The sequence below is a fragment of the Oncorhynchus mykiss genome, chromosome 5, assembly GCF_057628025.1.
Source record: "Oncorhynchus mykiss isolate SJ-2025 chromosome 5, ASM5762802v1, whole genome shotgun sequence".
In the NCBI taxonomy this organism is placed as follows: domain Eukaryota; kingdom Metazoa; phylum Chordata; class Actinopteri; order Salmoniformes; family Salmonidae; genus Oncorhynchus; species Oncorhynchus mykiss.
In genome coordinates this window covers 12,212,809-12,240,627 of record NC_143026.1, presented here as the reverse complement: position 1 = coordinate 12,240,627, position 27,819 = coordinate 12,212,809, and the positions used below count along the sequence as shown (strand labels likewise).

General features: G+C 41.5%; 2 protein-coding genes across 4 annotated transcripts; both read right to left on the bottom strand.

The window, feature by feature from the left end:
- Nucleotides 1-553: 553 nt before the first annotated feature.
- On the bottom strand, nucleotides 554-6,642 carry LOC110523202 (uncharacterized). Of its 3 annotated transcripts, none has more exons than XM_090233729.1 (9): nucleotides 6,395-6,642; nucleotides 5,938-6,237; nucleotides 5,400-5,738; nucleotides 5,023-5,134; nucleotides 4,554-4,648; nucleotides 4,290-4,330; nucleotides 3,181-3,267; nucleotides 1,060-1,108; nucleotides 554-843 (listed from the first exon to the last, which is right to left on the bottom strand). In XM_090233729.1, exons 1-9 carry the CDS (start codon nucleotides 6,399-6,401, stop codon nucleotides 815-817), a joined length of 1,059 nt encoding a protein of 352 aa, XP_090089855.1. In that variant the 5' UTR covers nucleotides 6,402-6,642; the 3' UTR covers nucleotides 554-814. The 3 variants fall into 3 exon arrangements, with proteins under 3 accessions (XP_090089855.1, XP_090089856.1, XP_090089858.1); XM_090233730.1 differs by having other exon boundaries at nucleotides 3,181-3,264; XM_090233732.1 differs by having other exon boundaries at nucleotides 6,324-6,634.
- Nucleotides 6,643-20,363: 13,721 nt separating this feature from the next.
- Nucleotides 20,364-27,567, bottom strand: LOC149983165 (uncharacterized). The gene is made up of 6 exons (XM_090233728.1): nucleotides 26,239-27,567; nucleotides 25,993-26,033; nucleotides 25,132-25,215; nucleotides 23,029-23,160; nucleotides 21,250-21,299; nucleotides 20,364-21,039 (listed from the first exon to the last, which is right to left on the bottom strand). Exons 1-6 carry the CDS (start codon nucleotides 26,360-26,362, stop codon nucleotides 21,015-21,017), a joined length of 456 nt encoding a protein of 151 aa, XP_090089854.1. The 5' UTR covers nucleotides 26,363-27,567; the 3' UTR covers nucleotides 20,364-21,014.
- Between the last annotated feature and the right edge of the window lie 252 nt (nucleotides 27,568-27,819).

The following is a 27,819-nucleotide window of genomic DNA, read 5'->3' as shown; positions in this document are numbered from 1 at the left end:
CCAACACTTCATTTGGCCGCCTTTCCTTCCAGTTCTCTGCTGCCAATGACAGGAACAAATTGCAAAAATCTCTGAAGCTGGAGTCTTATATCTCCCTCTCTAAATTTAAGTGTCAGCTGTCAGAGCATCTTTCCCGATCACTGTACACAGCCAATCTGTAAAAAGCACACCTCATCCCCATATTACTTACCTCTTGCACCACGGTATCTCTACTTGCACATATATCACTCCAGTATTACTGCTAAGTTGAAATGTTGCCTCTATGGCCTATTTATTGCCTACCTCCCTACATTTACACACACTGTACATAGATTTTTCCATTTTTCTTTTCCTTTGTGTTATTGACTGTACGTTTGTTTATGTGTAACTCTGTTGTCGCACTGCTATGCTTCATCTTGGCCAGGTCGCAGTTGTAAATGAGAACTTGTTCTTAACTGACCTACTTGGTTAAATAAAGGTGAAATAAAAATAGATACAATAACAAATAGAAACTATTACATTTTATGGACTTGTTCAAGCCTACTTTTAACATACCAATACGAACTTCAATCCATTTTGCATTCAGCAACAGCTATTTATTTTCTACATTTAATATACACATTTGATCATGATCAGTTACAAGGGAAAAGGGCATTGAAAAGGGCTCATCAAAACGAGCACAGTAGACTGTCTTCAGTAGATTATGGACACAAGGAGACAGGTGGGTTAGGAGGTGTGGGCAGTAGCATATTGGAGGCAGATAGATGGTCATGACACAGGAAGGGGAGTGGTCTGTCCTTCCAGGATAAGGGCTCTTTAGGACCAAGATCTTCACTCAGTCAGTCACTGCTGTGTTGCTGCCCTCTGGACAGAAAGTAGTTTGTTGCACAATACAGGCATGTTATAGAAATAATGATAACAATGTAGTCAGCCTCTCTGTATGATGAGGATTAAAAAAAAGTGTTACTAAAGAGTGATGCATTGTACACATACAGTAGTAATGTATGGTGTTGTCTGTTTCTTTGGTAAGAGATTAGCATCATCTGTGTAGGTAAATGAGAGAGAAGATACATCACTGACCTGTGGGGTGTAGGACTAGTGAGCTGTAGACCACATCATATGGTTCTCCCTAGAAGAGAGGAGGGACACAGGCAGAGAGGTGAAGGACAATGTGATGGAGTGTAGGCTACAGCTTGGAAACACTAACCATTTGTTGCAGAATAGCTGAAATGGGAATGAGATACATTAAGACATTATCACTGTTTACTGCATAACACATTTTCAGTGTATAAAACCTATACACCAATGATTGACAAAGCATGGACCACAAAACCCTTAAGTCATCTAAATTTCTCCTAAACAAATAAATAACCATAGACTTTCCCAAAAACCCCACCTGTGGCCCTGTCCTCAGAGGCTGTTGAAATGGTTCCTTCATTTAAATACCTCAGAATTACAGTCGACCACAAGCTCACCTTTGATCAACACACCACTGAAAGAACACAGACGTCCCAGCAATGTCTGCAATGTGTCTGCTACCACATGCTCACACCACAATAAACTATTAAGGATCCACGACACAGCATCTAAACGGATTGGACTCTACACTCAAAGTTCCTTAATGAAGGAGCTATCCAGCATAAAGCCCACCACATGATCTCCAGTCCAGACCACCTCCCTACACCACTGCTTTGATCTTCTCAGAGATATCAGACTATTAAATATCTCACTGCAGGCTTCAGGAGGAGTTTCATCCCAGGGACCATCACAATTATAAACAGTTCCATGTATCTTCCTCCTATGGGCAGGTGGGTGGTACTATTTATGTCTGACTGTTGTTTGTTTCCTGATGTTCCTCTTATCGGACAATAAACCTGATTCTGATATGTGACTTCATCTATAACCCCACCGGTCAGCCACATAGCTGACAGTACAAATCAAATGTATTTATATAGCCCTTCGTACATCAGCTGATATCTCAAAGTGCTGTACAGAAACCCAGCCTAAAACCCCAAACAGCAAGCAATGCAGGTGTAGAAGCACGAGACAGATACAATTTAATCTCCAGTGAAGAAAAATATAAATGCAACATTTAAAGTGTTGGTCCCATGTTTCATGAGCTAATATAAAAGATCCCAGAAATGTTTCTTACCAACAAAAAGTTCAGAGCACCTTGTGCTGGGAATAATAAACGGTCACTCTAAAATGTGCAGTTGTGTCACAACACAATGCCACAGATGTCTCATATTTTGAGGGAGTGTGCAATTGGCATGCTGACTGCAGGAATGTCCAGCCGAGCTCTTTCCATATACTTGAATTTCTCTACTATAAGCCACGTCCAATTACATTTTAAATAATTTGGCAGGACGTTCAACCGGCCTCACAACCGCAGACCATGTGCATGGCGGCGTGCGATTTGCTGATGTCAGAGTTGTGAACAGAGTGCCCCATGGTGGCGGTGGGTTTATGGTACGGGAAGGCATAAGCTACGGACATCAAACGCAATTGCATTTTATCGATGGCAATTTGAATGTACAGAGATACGACGCGATCCCGAGTCCCATTGTCATGCCATTCACCTGTCACCTCATGTTTCAGCATGTTAATGCACAACCCCATGTCGCAAGGATCTGTACACATTTCCTAGAGACTGATTTCCTTATATGAACTGTAAATAAGGCATTTATAATCTTGTTCAGTTTATTAACATCAAATCAAAGTTTGTTACGTGCGCCGATTACAACAGGTGCCGACCTTAGTGAAATGCTTACTTACAGGCCATAACCAACACTGCAATTTATAAGTAAATTTTTTTTTTTTTTTTTTTAAAGGTATTAGGTGAATAGATAAGTAAAGAAATAAAACAGTAAATAGACAGTGAAAAATAACAGTAGCGAGGCTATATAAAAGGCACCAGTTAGTTGTTCTAATTGAGGTAGTATGTACATGTAGATATGGTTAAAGTGGTTAAAGTTAAAGCAGATATGATAAACAGAGTAACAGCAGCGTAAAAGAGGGGTTTGGGGGGGGACACAAACACAATGCAGATAGTCCGGGTAGCCATTTTATTACCTGTTCAGGAGTCTTATGGCTTGGGGGTGAAAGCTTTTGAGAAGCCTTTTGGTCCGAGACTTGGTGCTCTGGTACCGCTTGCCATGCAGAGGTAGAGAGAACAGTCTATGATCAGAATTGCAGCCTTACCTTGGTCTGTACATTTAGCTGGTTCCTCCTCTTGGGGACAACAGTGCTGTATGTCACATCATCACCACTGTCAGGAAATGGGTCCTGCTGGTAGAGACAGACAAAGGGGGTTGATGATAACTCATCATCAGTCTACATGTATGAGATATATTTGTACATTTACATAATCCACAATATAAAGCATGTATTTGTTTTAACAACATTGAGATATGACCTTTCTTACTCTCAAACAGCACCGTGTCAGTCAGGTTAAATAGGAACAGCACCGTGTCAGTCAGGTCAAGTAGGAACACACGGTGCTGTTCCTACTTGACCTGACAGACACGGTGCTGTGCCTACTTGACCTGACTGACATGGTTTGTAGAAGTAGCAGCCTTCTATTCTTGTATGGCCAAGTTTCACACATAAAAGGTGTGAAGAGCTGAAAAAATGTTTCCATTGTCATAGCAGGAGAAATATATATATATCAGTCAGGTTAAATAGGAACAGCACCGTGTCAGTCAGGTTAAATAGGCACAGCACCGTGTCAGTCAGGTCAAATAGGCACAGCACAGTATCAGTCAGGTTAAATAGGCACAGCACCGTATCAGTCAGGTCAAGTAGGAACAGCACAGTATCAGTCAGGTTAAATAGGAACAGCACCGTGTCAGTCAGGTCAAATAGGAACAGCACGGTATCAGTCAGATTAAATAGGAACAGCACCGTGTCAGTCAGGTTAAATAGGAACAGCACGGTATCAGTCAGGTTAAATAGGAACAGCACAGTGAAGCAACTTAGGCCTACTGTGTCTGCAAAGCCAAACAGGAAATCACAACACCTTAACTGCTGCTCGCTACAGATCAGATTATTAGCTCAACACTGCAATCTACTTTGCGAAACTCAAATCACACCGTCTCTACAGTTCTTGGTATTTTTGACTGTAAATATAGAGTTAACGTTTATAGATTGTACAGTTACAATGGACATGAAGCTATAGCTGAATAACTAATTTGTGATTTAAGTCCATCTGATGTTATTGTCCTGTCCATGGTCATGTCCTGCATTTTTCACAGACAGTGGGTTACCCACAAGGCCTTGAGACAGATGTGAGGAACATGAGTGTAGCCTACCACTGAGGTGTTTGTTGTCTGGTCTATGGCCTTATTGTCCTCTGGAATAAAGAAATATACATTATTAGAGACCTCTGAGATACACTAGAACAATACTGAATAAATTCACCATAGAAGAGTTATACTTTAGTCTCCTCATATGTCAAGATTCATTGTTTATAACATAGGCTAACAGTTGTCATCAAGGAAATATTTGTCTCCTGAAAAAATCTCCAAAATCAAACATTACTTTTTCTTTACAGTTATTATAGAATGAATACTTACTATACTTTCTCCACATCTTCCATGTGACTGGGACCCCAGCTATCACCACCACCAACATGCCCAGAGGAACCAGTAGGACTGTTAGATCTATAGAACTGATAGTGATACTGTGTTTATTGTACAGTCCATGAAACCGTTTATATATATATATATATATATATATATATATATATATATATATATATATATATATATATATATATATATATTTCTCCTGCTATGACAAAATGGAAACATTTTTTCAGCTCTTCACACCTTTTATGTGTGAAACTTGGCCATACAAGAATAGAAGGCTGCTACTTCTACAAACCACAGAGGTGGGAGGAAGTGGTATATGCATCTAACAATCTTGGCCTTATGTGACCTAAATTCTAGTGTGAAAAACAGAACATGTTAACTTTCTGCATATTTCTATTGTCATCCATTTGGAAGAGTAAGTGTGAAATACAGCTGTCTGAGTGATAATTACCTCATGGTGACCTTCTCCTTGCCCCCCTCAGGTCCTTGGACTGTGTTGTCAGTCTGAACAGGCTCAGCAGTTGGAGAGAAAGCTGATCGTTCAGTAGTTTGAGCTTGGGTTGCTGTGAGGTAAAAACAACAATGTCATTATGACTGGTGTACCAGAGAGACACAGGGTAGACTGAACTGTAACAAGACAGTGGCTAAGCTATGACCTTGTCCAGCTTATTTCATTTACCCCAATATGTGGATTTTAACTTAGTATTAGCACCAATAAGTACATCGAAAAGTTTTAAATCAGGTTGCAATCCAATTTGTTTCAGATGACAAGCCAGGATAAACCAGGTTAATACTTAATTCTACAGTATCTGATTGTTCTCTACTCACTGGTCATAGTGGTGGTACTGTGTGTGGTAGTTTGTTGTCTGACAGTGATGTGAACAGGCATCATAAGGTCTCCCACTCCACACCTGTACCAGCCAGTGTTCTCCGTCTTCAGTCCACTCATAGTCACCGTTAAGACATTTCTTCTGGTGGCATCAGTGGTCTGCTGTAGAGTCACTGATGTTTTACTTAAAGTCCCAGAATTCCCATCCATACAGGAGACACTGACACCAATCCTGCACCACTTAATATTTACAGTGTCACTATAGTAACAATTTACAATGACACTCCCTCCTTCAACTCCAGTCACATCCTGTTGGTCCACATAGAGTTCTGGAGTACCTGAACACAGAGGTACAGACACCAAAGAAGGTCCTGAGTGATCAAGTGTTTTTTGTAACAACTGACCACAAATATCATAATGATGATATGATGGTTAAAGAATAGAAAGTAGACATACCAACATTCCTCATAGTGATACAAGTAAATGAAACCAGAACACCAGTCATGTGATCATATGGAAGAGTTGCAGACATCTTACCTGGAGTGACAGATAGGTGGAATCTTTTTATAATGACATCTGATCCACCATTGATCTCCACAGCACATCGGTAACGTCCAGAGTCCTCTGTCCTCAGATCAGTCATGGTCACAGTGAAGGTTTGTTTGTTGATGTAATGAGATATTGAGGCCTTATTTATGCTCTTAGAATGTACATCAGGGGAGCATCTTTGAAAATAATCTACTTCACACAAGTATTTCACATGTGTTTTGTATCTCAGATCATAGCGACATGGGATGGTGATGGAGCCTCCTGTCTTCACAGACACACGATAAGCACCTGTAGACAACAGAAAACACCTTAGATTGGAATTCAAGCAAATTCTCACAGCATGATAATGATATGTAATCTAGAACACATAATACAGGAAGTGTTATTGATAGGAGCAGTAGCTTGTCTTGTCTTCAGAGTTTCAGCATGTGTCCAGTCCCAGTACCTGACATCAACTTCAGCACTTCATAGAAACATGTTACGTTATTTGTTGTTGTTGGCCTATCCAAAAATAACTTTGTTGTGCAGCTTTTTCCCGTTACTTTCACATTCTAGACCTACAGTTGAAGTTGGTGTCACGTCCATTATAGCGATGAGAATACATCTTTAATGAAATGAAGAAACGTAACCTTACAAAAAACACTGTGACGCTATATTATAATAATAGTGCTGACACAGGGAACTAAACATAGACAATCACCCACGAAATACTCAAGGAATATGGCTGTCTAAATATGGTTCCCAATCAGAGACAACGATAAACAGCTGCCTCTAATTGAGAACCAATCTAGATAACCATAGACATACAAAACACCTAGACTAGTAAACAACCCCATAAACAAACAAAAACCCTAGAAAGGGAAAAAACACAACAAACCACCCCTTGTCGCACCCTGACCAAACCAAAATAATAAAGAAAACAAAGATAACTAAGGTCAGGGCGTGACAGTTGGAAGTTTACATACACTTAGGTTGGAGTCATTAAAACTTGTTTTTCATTGACTCCACAAATTTCTTGTTAACAAACTATAGTTTTGGCAAGTCGGTTAGGACATCTACTTTGTGCATGACACAAGTCATTTTAACAACAATTGTTTACAGGCAGATTATTTCACTTATAATTCACTGTATCACAATTCCAGTAGGTCAGAAGTTTACATACACTAAGTTGACTGTGCCTTGGAAAATGCTTGGAAAATTCCAGAAAATGATATCATGGCTTTAGAAGCTTCTGATAGGTTAATTGACATCATTTGAGTCAATTGGAGTTGGACCTGTGGATGTATTTCAAGGCCTACCTTCACAGTGCCTCTTTGCTTGACATCATGGGAAAATCAAAAGAAATCAACCAAGACCTCAGAAAAAAAATTGGAGACCTCCACAAGTTTGGTTCATCTTTGGGAGCAATTTCCAAACGCCTGAAGGTACCACGTTCATCTGTACTAACAATAAATAGTATGCAAGTATAAACACCATGGGACCACGCAGCAGTCATACCGCTCAGGAAGGAGACGCGTTCTGTCTCCTAGAGATGAACGTACTTTGGTGCGAAAAGTGCAAATCAAGCCCAGAACAACAGCAAAGATCCTTGTGAAGATGCTGGAGGAAATAGGTGCAAAAATATCTATATCCACAGTAAAACGAGTCCTATATCAACATAACCTGAAAGGCCGCTCAGCAAGGAAGAAGCCACTGTTCCAAAACCGCCATAAAAAAGCAAGACTAGGGTTTGCAACTGCACATGGGGACAAAGATCGTAGTTTTTGGAGAGATGTCCTCTGGTCTGATGAAACAAAAATATAATTGTTTGGACATAATGACCATCATTATGTTTGAGGAAAAAGGGGGAGGCTTGCAAGCCGATAAACACCATCCTAACCGTGAAGCACTGGGTGGCAGCATCATGTTGTGGGGGTGCTTTGCTGCAGTAGGGACTGGTGCACTAAACAAAATAGATGGCATCATGATGGAGGAAAATGATGTGGATATATTGAAGTAACATCTCAAGACATCAGTCAGGAAGTTAAAGCTTGGTCGCAAATGGGTCTTCCAAATGGACAATGACCCTAAGCATACATCCAAAGTTGTGGCAAAATGGCTTAAGGACAACAAAGTCAAATTATTGGAGTGGCCATCACACAGCCCTGACCTCAATCCTATAGAAAATGTGTGGGCAGAACTCGTGTGCGAGCAAGGAGGCCTACAAACCTGACTCAGTTACACCAGTTCTGTCAGGAGGAATGGGCCAAAACGTTTGACCCAAGTTAAACAATTTAAAAGCAATGCTACCAAATGCTAAGTGAGTGTATATAAACTTCTGACCCACTGGGAATGTGATGAAATAAATAAAAGATTAAATAAATCATTCTCTCTGCTATTATTCTGACATTTCACATTCTTAAAACAAAGTGGTGATCCTAAATGACCTAAGACAGGGAATTTTTACGACGATAAAATGTCAGGAATTGTGAAAAACTGAGTTTAAATGTATTTGGCTACGGTGTATGTAAACTTTGACTTCAACTGTATATATAGTGTTTTCAGTAAGAACTATTATAGATCATGGGCTTCTAATCCCACCCCTCAGCTGCTCTCAGTCCATCCCACCTATCGGGTAGGCCGTCATTGTAAATAATAATTTGCCATTTGCCATTTTAAATTTGTATGGCTTGCCATTCCAAATATAGTGAAATGTTTTTTGCTCATATAATTTGAAAAACAAATCATTCAGCATAGGCAGGTTCATAAACTGGGATACGACTAAATAATGAATCAGGGTGATTGTTCCACAAATACAGGTATTTACCTATCCATGCTAGCAAGATCTTGTCTATTTTTTGTAACTTCATATTGAAATTTGTTTTAGGGATTTAATGTATTTCTTTAGGGATATGAATACTGAGTATGTCAACTTCAAGTCAGACAATGTTATTGGTAAACTACACGGTAATGTAAAAGCACTATTTTTGGGGGGTCCAATGCTTAGTTATCATTGTAATCCAGAGAGGCTAGAAAAATTATCTATATTCTCTATGAGGCTGTGCAGGGATCCAGAATGCAGATTGAAGAGGAAACATGAGTCATCAGCGTACAATGACATCTTTGTTTTTAAGCCCTGGATTACTAGCCCCTCTATATTATTATTGGATCTGATTTTAATAGCTAACATTTTGATGGCCATAATAAATAGATACACCAGCAGTGGACAACCTTGTTTAAGTCCTCTTGACAGCCTAATACTTTTTGAGAAGTAGCCATTATTTATTATTTTACACCTAAGGTTACTTACTATACATAACTCTAACCCATTGTATAACATATTCTCCAACATTTAAATAGTCCTGGCATGTTAATATAAATTCTAGTCATACTCTATTAAAAGCTTCCTATATTTTGTGTTCTATTGTTTCGAGTACTGTTCTTATACAATCTCCAATGTATCGTCAATGTAAAAAACCTGTCTGATCAGATTGAATAATATCCAACAACACCTTTTTAATTCAATGTGCTATGGATTTTGGATAACAACACTGAAGCTGAAGACTGTTTTAATAAATTGTTATTATTTAATGTCATCACCCCTGGTGAGTTTCTTTTGCTATGCCAGAAATATATTTCACCGTCAGAAGTTGTGCCTTTCCAAATCATGTCTAATCAATTGAACTGGTCACTGGTGGGCCCCAATCAAGTTGTAGTAACATCAAGGATGATCAATGGAAACAGAATGTACCTGAGCTCAATTTCCAGTCTCATAGCAAACGTATGTTTTTATTTTTAACACATTTGCAACATTTTCTAAGAACCTGTTTTTGCTTCGTCATTATGGGATGTTGTGTGAAGATTGATGAGGAAAAACATTTATTGAATCCATTTTAGAACAAGGCTGTAACATTTAACGCAGTGTTAACCAGCCAGCCGTGCGTTAGCAGAGTTAACAGAACCCGTTGACACACCCAACCCAAATTGCCGGTGTGTATCGGTACAATAATATTTCCTTTGAATGTTTGAGATTGAGATTTATTGTTTACATGGTGTTAAAAAGATAGTGATACAAATTGTTATAGGATCACATAATCCCACTCCAGTAGAGAATCTAGACAGGTTATTAACCCTCTTCCTCTATCAAAACTTTATCCTATCCTACTGTAGTCCCACAGAGCTGTCAATATTATTTTATCTTAAATTCTATTTGTTACGATTCACATCGGCCAAAAGGACAGCACAGTAAAACAGCCAATTTCGAGTCTCACAGCAAACGGTCTGAATACTTAAGAAAATAAGGCATTTCTGTTTTATGTTTTCAATACATTTACACAAATGTTTAAAACCTGTTTTCACTTTGTCATTATGGGGTATTGTATGTAGATTGATGAGGATTTGTATTTATTTAATACATTTTTGAATAGGACTGTAGTGTAACAAATTGTGGAAAAATACTTTCCGAATGCATTGTATCTGCTCGGAGCCTTTTGAGAGTGGGTAGGGCACATCATCTCTCCACTATTTCATGGGGAAATTTCTCATTAATAGAGAACGGTGTGTTCTTCAGCTCCCTACCCAGTTGTAGCAAGGCAATCTTAATTTTGAAGTGAGTTAGCCTATTCATTTTGTATTGAGTTAGCCAAGCTAATATCTGACAGTAGGACGGTGCCTTCCCTCCCCTCTGCCACCCAAACTGTGAGCCCTTTGAAAATAATTTGTGTCCACCTGTTCGTCCTTCATCTTGAGATTGTTTAATGAAAACCTTGACTTATTTCTCAGTTGCCTAATCGTTTTTATCCTCATTTATTGCCAGTATTACTATATTAGTCTTCATACTTCTACACTTCAGATTAAGTCATTATTTTTTAAATTGTGTTATTAACATACCATTGCTTCTCCGTAGTGCAGTGTTCCGCAACTGGTGGCCTACGAGCCAAATTTGACCCGCAGTTGATTTTATTTTGCCACCCAATTTTTTTTGAACAAAATGTATTTAGAGACTGTAAAGAGACCAGCAAATCAGCTCAAAGTGTTTTTAATTTTGGATATCTGTTCAATAGTATTACCATGCATAATAGAGATATATATGATTGTACACACATGTAAGCAAGGTTTGAAGTGATTATGTTTTAGTCCTCTGTTTCGGCATCTTGCGGTCAATTTGCAGTCTATAAATTATTTGTAATTATGTTCCGGCCCCCTGACCATCCACTCAAGAAAAGATCAGCCCGCAGCTGGATCTAGTTGATGATCCTTGCCGTAGTGGCTTTTAGAGAGTCCACGGTGGTTTTCAATAACTTATTTTCAGCTCGTATTTCTTCCATAGTTTTATTGCTGTAAATCCATTATTGCTGTAATCCATTGTTATAAAAACCTCTTCTTCCATTGTTACATTTGGAAGCTTAGATGGTGGCTTCCCTTCAGTTTCACTCAAGGAGAGTTCTGCTCTTGTTCGCTTCGATGTGTTGATCAAAGTGTTGATCAATAAATAGTTGAAGGTTCTCTACATTATCCAGAATGTTTGTTTTCAAGTTATCAGATAATTCTCAATTTTACGATTAATTCATGGGACAAGCTATATGAGTCTACCACACTGCCACTCGCCACATAATTTTTCCCCTAAAGAACTTGTTACCCCTACCTGAGAGTCTGGAGAAGATGAGGAATACGATGGAGAGGGAGAGATGAGAATCCATTTCTGGGTGTGTGTCTCTGTATGTTATATGGTACCAATGTACAATGTGTGTGTCAAGGACCAAGACACCAAAGAGAATGACTGAACTTCCTAATAGTTATAGCTGTCTTTAACTCTCTTCCTGCTTCTGTTTGAGTGTCTATGCCCCCTCAGTGGCAGATAAACACCATTACATTATATCAACTAGTCGTAACAGAAGGCTCTAAGGCTCTACAATTGATATTTGTATTTTATTAGCACATTTTTACATCAAATAAAATCACTTATAATGTTAATAAAGATGGATGACCCGGCAGCCTATTTAGTTGGTGTTGAGCAGCAACAGTTGAGATGGAGTCAGAGGTTCAGGTGCAAAAAATATATAATTTATTTAAAAGTGCAGGTCATCTTTTTGGTATATGAATAAACTATGAACTCACTTTGTTGTAGACTCTTCACGGTAACAGAGAAGGTACTCTGGTTGATGTCATGAGAGATTGAGGCCTTATCAGGGCTTTTGGGATGATCAGTGCTCACTACATAAGAGCACATATCCTGGTAATATCCTTGACACAAGTATTTCACGTTTTTTATGTAATCCTGATGATAGGGACATCAAATCAAATTTGATTTGTGACATGCCCAAATATGCTTACTTATGAGCCCCTAACCAACGATGCAGTACAATAAATAGCTTTAAGAAAATATTTACTAAATAAACTAAAGTAAAAACGAACCTAAAAAGTAACACAATAAAATTACAATAACGAGGCTATATACAGGCGGTACCGGTACCGAGTCAATGTGTGGGGTTACAGGTTAGTCAAGGTAATTTGTACATGTAGGTAAGGGTAAAGTGTGGAGGGTCAATGTAAATAGTCCGTATGGCCATTTATTAATTGTTCAGCAGTCTTATGGCTTGGGGGTAGAAGCTGTTTAGGAGCCTTTTGGACCAAAACTTGGCACTCCAGTATCACGTGCCATGAGGTAGCAGAGAGAACAGTCTATGACTTGGGTGACTGGAGTGTTTGACAATTTTTTGGGCCTTCATCTGACACTGATCCTGGATGGCAGGAAGCTTGGCCCCAGTGATGTTCTGGGCCATACGCACTACCCTCTGTAGCACCGTACGATCGGATGTAGAGCAGTTGCCACACCAGGCGGTGAAGCAACCGGTCAGGGTGTTCTTGGTGCAGCTGTAGAACTTTTTGATGCCAAATCTTTTCAGTCTCCTGAGGGAGAAAAGGTGTTGTCGTGCCTTCTTCACAGCTGTCTTGGTGTGTTAGGACCATGATAGTTTGTTGGTGATGTGGACACCAAGGAACTTGAAACTCTCGACCAGCTCCATCACTATCATAGGATGGTGATGTTGCCTCCTGTCTGTACAGACACACAAGTTTGACCACCAGTACCTGCAGACACAAAAAACAGACACAGTATTGACTGGAATTTAAGAAAATACACAATACAGAGAAATCACATTGCACCTGCAGTGTTTTTGTCCCCCCTATTGACTAAAGGGTACTTTTAATGTTTAAAGGACAAATGTGATTGAAAACCAGAAAGCACAAAAAATTATACAAAGATACAAAAAATAAATAAATGGACACACATGACAACAGACAATAATCCTGTCCTGTCTTCAGAGTTTCAGCATTTACCCAAACCCTGTCTTCAAACAGCAGTGAACTGAACCATGACTGAATTCCATCATAGAAACATGGTGCACTTACCTGAGTCTGGAGAAGATGAGGGAGAGATGCAACCATGTCAGCATTTTGTATGATTTCATATTATTTATCCGTTATTTTACCAGGTAAGTTGACTGAGAACACATTCTCATTTGCAGCAACAACCTGGGGAATAGTTACAGGGGAGAGGAGGGGGATGAATGAGCCAATTGTAAACTGGGGATTATTAGGTGACCGTGATGGTATGAGGGACAGATTGGGAATTTAGCCAGGACACCGGGGTTAAAACCCCTACTCTTACGATAAGTGCCATGGAATCTTTAATGACCTCAGAGAGTCAGGACACCCGTTTAACATCCCATTCAAAAGAAGGCACCCTTCACAGGGCAGTGTCCCCAATCCCTGCCCTGGGGCATTGGGATACATTTGTTTCTAGACCAGAGGAAAGAGTGCCTCCTACTGGCCCTCCAAAACAACTTCCAGCAGCATCTGGTCTCCCATCCAGGGACTGACCAGTACCAACCCTGCTTAGCTTCAGAAGCAAGCCAGCAATGGTATGCAGGGTGGTATGCTGCGTGGTATGCTGCTGGCATAACATACCTCATACATATGATTCTGTAAGTAAATACAAGACACTCCATTTAGTATGGTATGGTATGTATTATTTTGTGGATGTTCATCAACCATTACGTATGATATGTTACGAATTACAAATCGTACAATATGATATGAATTTGTAAAACGTATAATGTGTTACGAATTCCAATTTGTTGAGGCTAATGTCAGCTAGGTGGCTAACATTTGAGTTGAGGGACAGCGCAAATTAATCAACATTTCGTTACCGTTAGCAATAACTTTATTTAGCCTAGGGGTTAGGGTTAGTGGTTAAGGTTAGGTTATGATTAAGGTTAAAGTGTTAAGGTGAGATTTATGTTTAGATAAAAGGGGTAAGGTTAGGTTTAGCTAAGATACTAAATACTTGCAAAGTATGCAGTAATATCCCAAAATACACGTAAATCTAAGTAAGGAATGGATTAACAAAATATACATATATGTCAGAGTGGCATTGGACTAAGATACAGTGGCATAGTATAGAATACAGTACATACATATGAGATGGATGATGCAATATTTACACACAATTAAAGTGACTAAGATACTGTAGAGTACAGAGATACCGTAGAGTATAGAGTACAGTTTACACAGATGAGGTGAGTAATGCAAGATACGGAGACATTATTAAAGTGGCTACTGTTTCATTTCCTTAAAGTGGCCAGTGATTCCTAATCTATGTCTATAAGCAGCCGCCTCTGATGTGCTAGTGATGGCTGTTGAAGAGTCTGATGGCCTTGAGATAGAAGCTGTTTTTCAATCTCTCGGTCCCAGCTTTGATGCACCTGTACTGACCTTGCCTTCTAGATGATAGCGGGGTGAACAGGCAGTGGCTCGGGTGGTTGATGCCCTTGATGATCTTTTTGGCCTTCCTATGGCATTGGGTGCTGTAGGTGTCCAGGAGGGCAGGAAGTTTTCCCCCGATAATGCTTTGGGCAGACCGCACCACTCTCTGGAGAGCTTTGAGGTTGTGGGCGGTACAGTTGCCGTACCAGGCGGTGATTGTGCATCAATTGTGCATCTATAAAAGTTTGTGAGGGTTTTAGGTGTTAAGTCAAATTTCTTTAGCCTCCTGAGGTTGAAGAGGCGCTGCTGCGCCTTCTTCACCACATTGTCTGTGTGGGTGGACCATTTCAGTTTGTCGATGATGTGTACGCCGAGGAACTTCTCCACTGCGGTCCCATCGATGTGGATAGGGGGGTGCTCCCTCTACTGTTTCCTGAAATCCACAATCATCTCCTCAGTTTTGTTTATGTTGAGTGAGAGGTTATTTTCCTGGCACCACATACCCAGAGCCCTCACCTTCTCCCTGTAGGCTGTCTTATCGTTGTTGGTAATCAAGCCTACTACTGTTGTGTCGCCTGCAAACTTGATGATTGAGTTGGAAGCGTGCTTGGCCATGCAGTCACGGGTGAACTGGGAGAACATGAGGGGCTGAGCATGCACCCGTATGGGACTCCAGTGTTTAAAAAAATGGCACCCGGTGTGGAGGGCTGCTGTTTTATTGGCTTTCAACAAACTGTGCTATTTTGTTTGTTTTTTTCACAATTTAATGAGCTGTATTCCGCCATAAGCAAACAGGACAAAGCTCATCCAGGGGCGGTGCTCCTAGTGGCCGGGAAGTTTAATGCGGGGAAACTTAAATCAGTTCCACCTCATTTCTATCAGCATGTTAAATGTGCAACCAGAGGAAAAATAACTCTGGACCACCTACACTCCACACACAGAGATGCATACAAAGCTCTCCCTCGCCCTCCATTTGGCAAATCTTACCAAAATTCTATCCTCCTGATTCCTGCTTACAACAAAAATTAAATCAGAAAGCACCAGTGACTAGATCAATAAAAAAGTGGTCAGATGAAGCAGATGCTAAACTACAGGACTGTTTTGCTAGCACAGACTGGAATATGTTCTGGGATTCTTTTGATGGCATTGAGGAGTACACCACATCAGTCACTGCCGTTATCAATAAGTGAGGACGTCGTCCCCACAGTGACTGTACGTACATACCCCAACCAGACACCATGGATTACAGGCAACATTCGCACTGAGCTAAAGGGTAAGGCTGCCGCTTTCAAGGAGTGGGACTCTAACCCGGAAGCTTATAAGAAATCCTGCTATGCCCTCCGACGAACCATCAAACAAGCAGAGTGTCAATACAGGACTAAGATTGAATCATACTACACCGGCTCCGACGCTCATCAGATGTGGCAGGGCTTGCAAACTATTACAGACTACAAAGGGAAGCACAGTCAAGAGGTGCCCAGTGACACGAGCCTACCAGATGAGCTAAATAACTTATATGCTCGCATCAAGGCAAGTAACACTGAAACATGCATGAGAGCATCAGCTGTTCCGGACGACTGTGTGATCATGCTCTCCGCATCCGATGTGTGTAAGACCTTTAAGCAGGTCAACATTCACAAGGCCACAAGGCCAGACGGATTACCAGGATGTGTACTCCAAGCATGAGCTGAGCAACTGGCAAAGGTTTTCACTGACATTTTCAACCTCTCTCTGTCTGAGTCAGTAATACCAACATGTTTCAAGCAGACCAGCATAGTCACAAGAACACTAAGGTAACCTGCCTAAATGACTTCCTAAATGACTAAACACCTCCCTCTGCAACTTGATCCTGGACTTCCTGGTGGGCCGCCCCCAGGTGGTGAGGGTAGGCAACAACACATCCACCACGCTGATCCTCCACACGGGTCCTGTCAGGGGTGCGTGCTCTGTCCCCTCCTGTACTCCCTGTTCTCTCATGACTGCATGGCCAGGCACGACTCCAACACCATCATTAAGTTTGTTGATGACAGAACAGTTGTAGGCCTGATCACCGACAACGATAAGACAGCCTATAGGAAGGAGGTCAGAGACCTGACATTGTGGTGCAAGGACAACAACCTCTCCCTTAATGTAATCAAGACAAAGGAGATTATTGTTGACTACAGGAAAAGGAGAACCAAGCACGCCCCCATTCTCAACGACGGGGCTGTAGTGGAGCAGGTTGAGAGCTTCAAGTTCCTTGGCGTCCACATCAACAACAAACTAACATGGTCCAAGCACACCAAGACAGTCGTGAAGAGGGCACGACAAAACCTATTCCCCCTCAGGAGACTGACCCCCACTTCTATGCTGCTGCTACTCTCTGTTATTATCTATGCATAGTCACTTTAATAACTCTGCCTACATGTACATATTACTTCAATTACCTCGACACTGATTCCCCCGACCATTGACTCTGTACCGGTACCCCTTGTATATAGCCCCGCTATTGTTATTTACTGCTGCTCTTTAATTATTTGTAGTTCCTATCTCTTACTTTTTTTGTTGCTATTTTCTTAAAACTGCATTGTTGGTTAAGGGCTTGTAAGTAAGCATTTCACTTGATTTTATTTGTTGAGTATCAGCGAAGAGGAGGTGTTGTTTCCTACCTTCTCCACCTGGGGGTAACCCGTTAGGGAGTCCAGGACCAGTTGCACAGGGCGGGGTTCAGACCCAGGGCCTCAAGCTTGATGATGAGCTTGGAGGGTACTATGGTGTTGAATGCTGAGATATAGTCAATGAACAGCATTCTGACATAGGTATGCCTCTTGTTCAGATGGGATAGGGCAGTGTGCAGTATGGTGGCGATTGCATCGTCTGTGGAGCTATTGGGTCGGTAAGCAAATTGAAGTGGGTCTAGGGTGGCAGGTAAGTTGGAGGTGATATGATCCTTGACTAGTCTTTCAAAGCACTTCATGATGACAAAGGTGAGTGCCACGGGGCTATAGTTATTTAGTTCAATTACCTTTGCTTTCTTAGGTTCAGGGACAATGGTGGCCTTCTTGAAGCACGTGGGGACAACAGACTGGGATAGGGAGAGATTGAATAGATCTGTAAATACACCAGCCAGCTGGTTTGCGCATGCTCTGAGGACGCTGCTAGGGATACCATCTGGGCTGGCAGCCTTGCGAAGGTTAACATGCTTAAATGTCTTACTCATTTCGGCCACAGAGAAGGAAAGCCCATATTCCTTGATAGCGGGCTGCGTCAGTAACACTCTATTAACCTCAAAGCGAATAACTACACTGTTTGTATTCTTACATATTCCCGGTCTTCTTGCCCTGGTTAAATTCGGTGTCTTGCGATTTCTGTTTTGTGCGACCAATCTATCCACGGTAACTGGTTTGGTTAGGTTTTAATAGTCACAGTGGGTGCAACATCTCCTATGCACTTCCTGATAAACTCATTCACCGTGTCGGTTTATATGTTAATATTATTTTTGATCCTACTCTGAACATATCACACGTGAAAACAATCTTGAAGCGTGGATTCAGATTGGTCAGATCAGCGTTGACTAGACCTTACCACGGGTTCTTCCTGTTTGAGTATCTGCCTATAGGAAGGGAGGAGCAAGATGGAATTGTGGTCCGATTTGCCGAATGGAGGGTGGGGGACGGCCTTATGTGCATTCTGGAAGGTAATATAACAATGATCAAGAGTTTTAGCAGCGCGAGTACAACAATTAATATGTTGATAGAATTTCAGGACCCTTTTCCTCAAATTTGCTTTGTTAAAATCCCCAGCGACAGTAAATGCTGCCTCAGGATATGTGGTTTCCAGTTTGCATAAAGTCCAGTGAAGAGTCTTTGAGGGCCGCCGTGGTATCAGCTTGAGGGGGGACATAGACCCCTGTGGCTATTATTGACGAAAATTATCTCTGAAGATATTACGGTCGGCATTTGTTTGTGAGATATTCTAGGTCGGTGAACAGAAGAACTTGAGTTCCTGTATGTTATCACAGTTACACCATAAGTCATTAATCATAAAACATACCTCCAACCTTCTGTTTCCCGGAGAGATGTTTGTTCCTGTCGGCATGATATACTGAGAACCCAACTGGCTTTACAGAGTCAGACAGTATATCTCGATAGAGCCATGTTTCCATGAAGCAGAGTATGTTACAATCCCTGGTGTCTCTCTGAAAAGCAACTCTCGCCTTGAGCTCATCAACTTTATTATCCAGAGTCGTGGCCAAAACTTTTGAGAATTACACAAATATTAATTTTCACAAAGTTTGCTGCTTCAGTGTCTTTAGATATTTTTGTCAGATGTTACTGTGGAATACTGAAGTATAATTACAAGCATTTCATGTGTCAAAGGTGTCAAAGGCTTTTATTGACAATTACATGAAGTTGATACAAAGAGTCAATATTTGCAGTGTTGACCCTTCTTTTTCAAGACCTCTGCAATCCACCCTGGCATGCTGTCAATTAACTTCTGGGCCACATCCTGACTGATGGCAGCCCATTCTTGCATAATCAATGCTTGGAGTTTGTCAGAATTTGTGTGTTTTTGTTTGTCCACCCACCTCTTGAGGATTGACCACAAGTTCTCAATGGGATAAAGGTCTGGGGAGTTTCCTGGCCATGGACTGAAAATATAGATGTTTTGTTCCCCGAGCCACTTAGTTATCACTTTTGCCTTATGGCAAGGTGCTCCATCATGCTGGAAAAGGCATTGTTCGTCACCAATCTGTTCCTGGATGGTTGGGAGAAGTTGCTCTCGGAGGATGAATAAAGAATGTTGGTACCATTCTTTATTCATGGCTGTGTTCTTAGGCAAAATTGTGAGTGAGCTCACTCCCTTGGCTGAGAAACAACCTGACACATGAATGGTCTCAGGATGCTTTACTGTTGGCATGACACAGGACTGATGGTAACACTCACCTTGTCTTTTCCGGACAAGCTTTTTTTCCGGATGCCCCAAACAATCGGAAAGGGGATTCATCAGAGAAAATTACTTTACCCCAGTCCTCAGCAGTCCAATCCCTGTACCCTTTGCAGAATATCAGTCGGTCCCTTATGTTTTTCCTGGAGAGAAGTGGCTTCTTTGCTACCCTTCTTGACACCAGGCCATCCTCCAAAAGTCTTCACCTCACTGTGCATGCAGATGCACTTACACCTGCCTGCTACGATTCCTGAGCATGCTCTGTACTGGTGGTGCCCCGATCCCGCAGCTGAATCAACTTTAGGTCCTGGCACTTGCTGGGCGCCCTGAAGCCTTCTTCACAATAATTGAACCGTTCTCTTTGAAGTTCTTGATGATCCGATAAATGGTTGATTTAGGTTCAATCTTACTGGCAGCAATATCCTTTTTGTGCAAAGCAATGATGGCAAGTGTTTCCTTGCACATAACGATGGATGACGGAGGAAGAACAATGATTCCAAGCACCACCTTTCCTTTTGAAGCTTCCAGTCTGTTATTCGAACTCAATCAGCATGACAGAGTGATCTCCAGCCTTGTCCTCGTCAACACTCACACCTGTGCTAATGAGAGAATCACTGACATGTTTGTCTTCTCTCTTCTTGCATCTGTTTGACTGTATATGCCCCGCTCAGTGGCAGATAACTAGTCCCCATTATATAGTAATTGCTAACAACCTTTAAAAAACTAATACAAATAACAATCCATTTTGCATTCAGCATTAGCCTTTTATTTTGTTCATTTAATATACATATTTGATCATAATCAGTTATTTGACTAGATACATGATATCAGTAAGATTAAAAAGTGACAAGGGCATTGGAGTACTGTAGGTGGGCGGGACATGACAAATATAACAGATACTTTAGGTCATGTAGTGTATGTGGACACCTGCTCGTCAAACATCTCATTCTAAAATAATGGGCATTAATATGGAGTTGGTCCACCCTTTGCTGCTATAAACAGCCTCCACTCTTCTGGGAAGGCTTTCACCTAGATGCTGGAACATTCAGCCACAAAACCATTAGTGAGGTCAGGCGATTCTACTGCCAGTGTTTGTGTAATGAGATTGCATGGCTGTGTGCTCAATGTTATACACCTGTCAGTAACGGGTGTGGCTGAAATCCAGAAATTTGAAGGGGTGTCCACATACTATTGTGTATATGGTGATAATCAAAACAAGCACAGCAGACTGTCTTCAGTAGTTTATGGACACAACAAGGAGACAGGTGGGTTAGAAGGTGTGGGCAGAAGCATATTGGAGGCAGGTAGATGGTCATGACTCATGTTTTGACACAGGAGGGGAGTGGGCTATCCTTCCAGGATGACGGTTCTTTTGGACCAAGATCTTCACTCAGTCAGTCACTGCTGTGTTGCTGCCCTCTGCTGGACAGAAAGTAGATTGGTGCACAATACAGGCATGCTACAGAAATGATAACAATGTAGTCAGCTTCTCTATATGATAAGGATAACAAAGTGAGAGGCTAAAGAGTGATGCATTGTACACATACAGTAGTAATTTATGGTATTGTCTGTTTGTTTCTTTGTTAAGAGATTAGCATCATCTGAGAGAGAAGATAAGTCAACACTGACCTGCGGTGTGGGACTAGTGAGCTGTAGACCACATTATCATCTGGTTCTGTCTAGAAGAGAGGAGGGACACACAGGTAGAGAGGAGAAGAGGGACAATTTAGGCAACTGCTTGGAAACACTTCAACCATTTGTTGCAGAATAGCTGACAGGGAAGAGACACATAAAAACATTAAAACTCAGAAATGTTTACAGCATAACACATTTTCAGTGTCTTCAACTTATACACCAATGACTGACAAAGCACAGACCACAAAACCCTCCTTTTCAAGTATTCTGATGACGACCCCCCCACCCCCCAGCAATATCAATCAATTTCCTAATTCAGTGACTGATGCTACAATAATTACCAGGATCTCAACTTCTCCTAAACAAAACAAAAAAAACACGGACTTTCCCAAAGACCCCACCTGTGATGTCCCTGTCCTCAGAGGGTGTTGAAATGGTTCCTTAATTTAAATGAGTTTGAGTTACAGTTGACCACAAGCTCACTTTTGATCAACAGACCACTGAAATAACACAGAAGTCCCAGCAACGTATCCGCTACCACAACATGCTCACCGTCTCACACCACAATAAACTATTAAGGATCCACGACACGGCATCTAAACGGATTGGACTCTACACTCCAAAACAGTTCCTTAATGAAGGAGCTATCCAGCATAAAGCCCACCACATGATCTCCAGTCCAGACCACCTCCCTACACCACTGCTTTGATCTTCTCCCATCAGGTCAGAGATATCAGACTATTAAATATCTCACTGCAGGCTTCAGGAGGAGTTTCATCCCAGGGACCATCACAATTATAAACAGTTCCTTGTATCTTCCTCCTATGGGCAGGTGGGTGGTACTGTAACGGTAAATGAGTGAATAGGTGTGGAGTCAGGCGCAGAGAGCAAAGGATACGGGAAAAACACGCTTTAATGTCCAGAAAATCACACAAACAAAAATCAGGCGAACACCACATGTGAAGAAAATAAAGGACAGTGAAAAAAAACTGAAAATGCAAAACACAAACCACTCTAACAAATACAGATGAACAAGCCTGCACAAACAGAAGCGGGCTGAACTTACTTAAATAACCCCACCCTAACAACCAAACAAGAAACAGGTGAAACCAATTAGACAAAACCAAACGAACACAGAACAATGGATCGGTGGCAACTAGTAGACCGGCGACGACGAGCGCCGAGCGCCACCCGAACCAGAAGGGGAGTCACCCTCGGTAATTTTTGTGACAGGTACTATATATGTCTGACTGTTTGTTTCCTGATGTTCCTCTTATCGGACAATAAACCTGATTCTGATATGTGACTTCATCTATAACCCCACCGGTCTGCCACATAGCTGACAGCACAACACAGATACAACTTCATATATAACCCCACGGTCAGCCACATAGCTGACAGCACAACACAGGTACAACTTCATCTATAACCCCACGGTCAGCCACATAGCTGACAGCACAACACAGATACAACTTCATCTATAACCCCACCGGTCAGCCACATAGCTGACAGTACAACACAGATACAACTTCATCTATAACCCCACCGGTCTGCCACATAGCTGACAGCACATAACCCCACCGGTCAGCCACATAGCTGACAGCACAACACAGGTACAACTTCATCTATAACCCCACCGGTCTGCCACATAGCTGACAGTACAACACAGATACAACTTCATCTATAACCCCACCTGTCTGCCACATAGCTGACAGTACAACACAGATACAACTTCATCTATTAATATCAAAGTGATCAGAAAAGCAACGTTACCTTGGTCTGTACATTTAGCTGGTTCCTTCGCTTGGGGACAACAGTGCTGTACGTCACATCATCACCATTGGCAGGAAATGGCTTCAGCTGTAGGATGAGAGAGCTGTAGACCACATTATCATCTGGTTCTGCCTATAAGAGAGGAGCGGCACACACAGGTAGAGAGGTGAAGAGGGACAATGGAATATAGACTACAGCTTGGAAACACACTGGAATAGGGACATAAAGAATCGCAAGGCTGCCGGCCCACACAGCATCCCTAGCCACGTCTTCAGAGCATGCGCAGATCAGCTGGCTGGTGTTTACAGACATATTCAATCTCCCCCTATCTGCTGTCCCCACTAGCTTCAAGTTGTCCACCATTGTTCCTGTACCCAAGAAAGCGAAGGAAACAGAACTAAATGACCATTGCCCTGTAGCACGCAATTCTCTCATAATGAAATGCTTTGAGAGGCTAGTTAAGGATCATATCACCACCTTACCTGACACCCTAAACCCAGCTCAATTTCATACCGCCCCTATAGATCCACAGACAACTCAATTGCCGTAGCACTGCCCTAACCCATCTGGACAACAGGAATACCAATGTAAGAATGCTGTTCATTGACTACAGCTCAGCCTTCAACACCATAGTACCCTCCAAGCTCATCATTTAGCTCTGGGTCTAAACTCCGCCCTGTGCAAATGGGTCCTGGACTTCCTGACGGGCCGCCCCCAGGTGGTGAAGGTAGGAAACACCTCCACTAAGCTGATCCTCAACACAGGGGCCCACCACAGTGTGTGCTCAGCCCTCTCCTGTACTCTCTGTTCACCCAGTACTGTGTGGCCACGCACGCCTCCAACTCAATCATCAAGTTTGCAGATGACAACAATAGTAGCCTGATTGCCAAAAATGGCAGACGAGACAGTCTACAGGGAGGAGGTGAAGGCCCTGGCAAAGTGATGCCAGGTAGATAACCTCTCCCTTAAAAAAAACTAAGGAGCGGATTGTGGACTTCAGGAGACTGCAGAGGGAGCATGCCCCCATCCACAGGGCCGCAGTGGAGAAAGTTAACAGCTTCTCATTCCTTGGTGTACACGTCACTGACAATCTGATATGTACTACCCACACAGACGATGTAGTGAATAAGGCACAACAGTGCCTCTTCAACCTAAGGACACTGAAGAAATTTAGCTTGGCCCCTAAGACCCTCGAGAGCATCCTGTATCAGCACCTGGTATGGCAACTGCAAGCGCAGGGCTCTCCAGAGGGTGTTTCAGTCTGCCCAACGCATCACCGGGGGCACACCACTGCCTGCCCTCCATGACACCTACAGCACCTGATGTCATAGGAAGACCAAAACGATAAAAGGACATCAACCACCCGAGCCATGGCCTGTTCACCCCGCTATCATCCAGAAGGAGAGACTGAAAAACAGCTTCGAACACAAGGCCGTCAGACTCTTAAATAGCCATCACTGGGTGAAATCCACCCAGTGCCCTGAACTTAGTTTCCGTCACTCGCGGCTACAACCCGGTTACTCAACCCTGCACCTTAAAGGCTGCTGCTCTATGAACATAGAATCACTGGTCCCTTTAATGTTTACTTACTGTTTTACTCATTTTAAATGTATATGCTGTATTCTAGTCAATGTCATCCTATTCAACTAATATATATATCTCTCACACACACACACTTCTATCCTACAGATATGTGGATAGAATATTTAGTATACTAGTCATAATGTCTATACATCACACACACACGTATTTATACTCCGAATTCCAACATTGCTCGTCCTAATGTTTTTATATTTCTTAATTCCATTATTTTACTTTTAGATCTGTGTGTATTGTTGTGAATTGTTAGATTCCACTGCACTGTTGGAGCTAGAAACACAAGCATTATGCTACATCTGCTAATTATGTTTGCGGCCTATAAAATTGGATTTGATAAAGACATTAAAACTCCAAAATGTTTACAGTGTAAGACATTTAAATTGTCTGACAAATGTGACTTAATCTATAATTTATCCTCATGCACCAGTCTGCTACATAGCCGACAGTACAACACAGCTACAACTTCATCTATTAACATCATAGTGATCAGAATAGCAGCGTTACCTTGGTCTGTACGTTTAGCTGGTTCCTCCTCTTGGGGACAACAGTGCTGTATGTCACATCATCACCATTGGCAGGAAATGGGTCCTGCACAAGTTTATTTCCTCAGAACAGTTCAGAAAACTAATACAAAATACTATTTTACTTAGAACATGTTTTTTTAAAACTTTAAGTATGTGTATTTAAGCTTGGACTATCCTTTTTCAATTGTATTAGTTCAGAAATATCTGGAGTGGTAATTTAACCAGTGACTGTTCAACAGATCCTATTATTATCTCTACATTGCAAACCAATTTGACAAACTGACATCACACTGTCTCAACAGTCCTCGGTATGTAGCATTGACTGTAAAAATAGAGATAACATGTTTAAATTGTACAGTTACAATGGACATGAAGCTGTAGCTGAAGAGCTAATGTGTGATTTAAGTCCATCTGATGTTCATGTCCTGTAACGCTCGTCTGATGAAGAAGGACCAAAGCGCAGCGCGTGTTCATGATATTTATTTAAATCTGACCACTAGAACAAAAAATAACAACGCAAGAAACAAACAGTTCTGTAAGGTAACTAAAACTATACAGAAAACAACTACCCACAAACCCAGGTGGGGAAAAAGGCTACCTAAGTATGATTCTCAATCAGAGACAACAATAGACAGCTGCCTCTGATTGAGAACCACACCCGGCCAAACACAAAGAAATAGAAAACATAGAAATAAAGAAACTAGAATGCCCACCCTAATCACACCCTGGCCTAACCAAAATAGAGAATAAAAGAGAGAATAAAAGCCTCTCTATGGCCATAGAGAGGCTTTTATTCTCACAAGACCTTGAGTCAGATGAGAGGAACATGAGTGTAGCCTACCACTGAGGTGTTTGTTGTCTGGTCCATGGCCTTATTGTCCTCTAGAATAAAGACATATGCAGTATTAGAGACCTAAGATATACTTGAATAATACTGAATACATTCATCATAGAGTAATACTTTTGAGTCTCCTCCACTTATGTTAAGATATATTGGTTATAACATATGCTAATACAGTTGTTGAAAAAATCTCCAGAATCAAACTTATCACTTTTTCATGATAGTAATTATAGAATGAATACTTACTATACTTTCTCCACATCTTCCATGTGACTGGGACCCCAGCTATCACCACCACCAACATGCCCAGAGGAATCAGTAGGACATTTAGATCTATGGAACTGATAGTGATACTGTGTTTATCTTCCATGTGACTGGGACCCCAGCTATCACCACCACCAACATGCCCAGATGAATCAGTAGGACATTTAGATCTATTGAACTGATAGTGATACTGTGTTTATTGTACAGTCCATGAAACAGATTTTTTAAATATATATATATGAAGGTGCAAGACTATGTTTAGTGTAAAATACAGTCCATAAAACATCAAAGATAAATAGATTAGAACACAATTATATGATGTTTTTTCTACTGCTAAGAGAACATGGAAACATGTGTTCAGCCCTTCACACCTTCACACCTTTTACATCCAATAATAGAATGCTGCTAGTTCTACAAACCTGAGGAAGTGGTAAATGTCTATAACAGTGTCTTGGCCTATACACGGTGTGAAAACATATAAGGAGGGTCTTTTTGTGACCTAAACGCTCGTGTCAAAACCAGAAAATGTTAACTTTTTTCCTATTTCTATTGTCATCCATTTGGAAGAGTAAGTGTGAAATACAGCTGAATGAGTGATAATTACCTCATGGAGTCGTTCTCCTTGCCCCCCTCAGGTCCTTGGACTGTGTTGTCAGTCTGAACAGGCTCAGCAGCTGGAGAGAAAGAGGATTGTTCAGTGGCAAAACTGGATAAAACCAGGTTAATACTTAATTCTGTGCATCTGATTGTTCTCTACTCACTGGTCATAGTGGTGGTACTGTGTGTGGTAGTTTGTTGTCTGACAGTGATGTGAACAGGCATTATAAGGTCTCCCACTCCACACCTGTACCAGCCAGTGTTCTCCATCTTCAGTCCACTCATAGTCACCATTAAGACGTTTCTTCTGGTGGCCTGCTGTAGAGTCACTGATGTTCCGTTTATTGTCCCAGAATCCACCCCCACACAGCAGCCACTACTGCCACCAATCCTGCACCACCCCTTCCTATTTTCAGTGTTACTATAGTAACAATTTACAATGACACTCCCTCTTTCAACTCCTGTCACCTCCTGTTGGTCCACATAGAGTTCTGGAGTACCTGAACAGAGGTACAGACACCAAAGTTCCTGAGTGATCAAGTGTGTTTTGTAACAACTGACCACAAATATCATAATGATGATATGATGGATAGAGAACAGAAAGTAGACATATACCAACATTCCTCATGTCAACTTGAACAATAATAGTGATACCAGTAAATAAAACCAGAACACCAGTCATGTGATCATATGGAAGAGTTGCAGAGATCTTACCTGGAATGACAGATAGGTGGAACCATTCTGCCCTGACATTTATTCCACCATTGACCTCCACAGCACAATAGTAACGTGCAGAGTCCCCTGGCTCCAGATCAGTCATGGTCACGATCATGGTTAGCTGGTTGATGTCATCAAAGACTGAGGCCTTAGCTGTGCCCTTAGGAGGTTTAGCGTGTACAACATGGGAGCAACTATCAAAATGATCTCCTTTACATAAGTATTTAGAATGTTTGATATAATAATGAT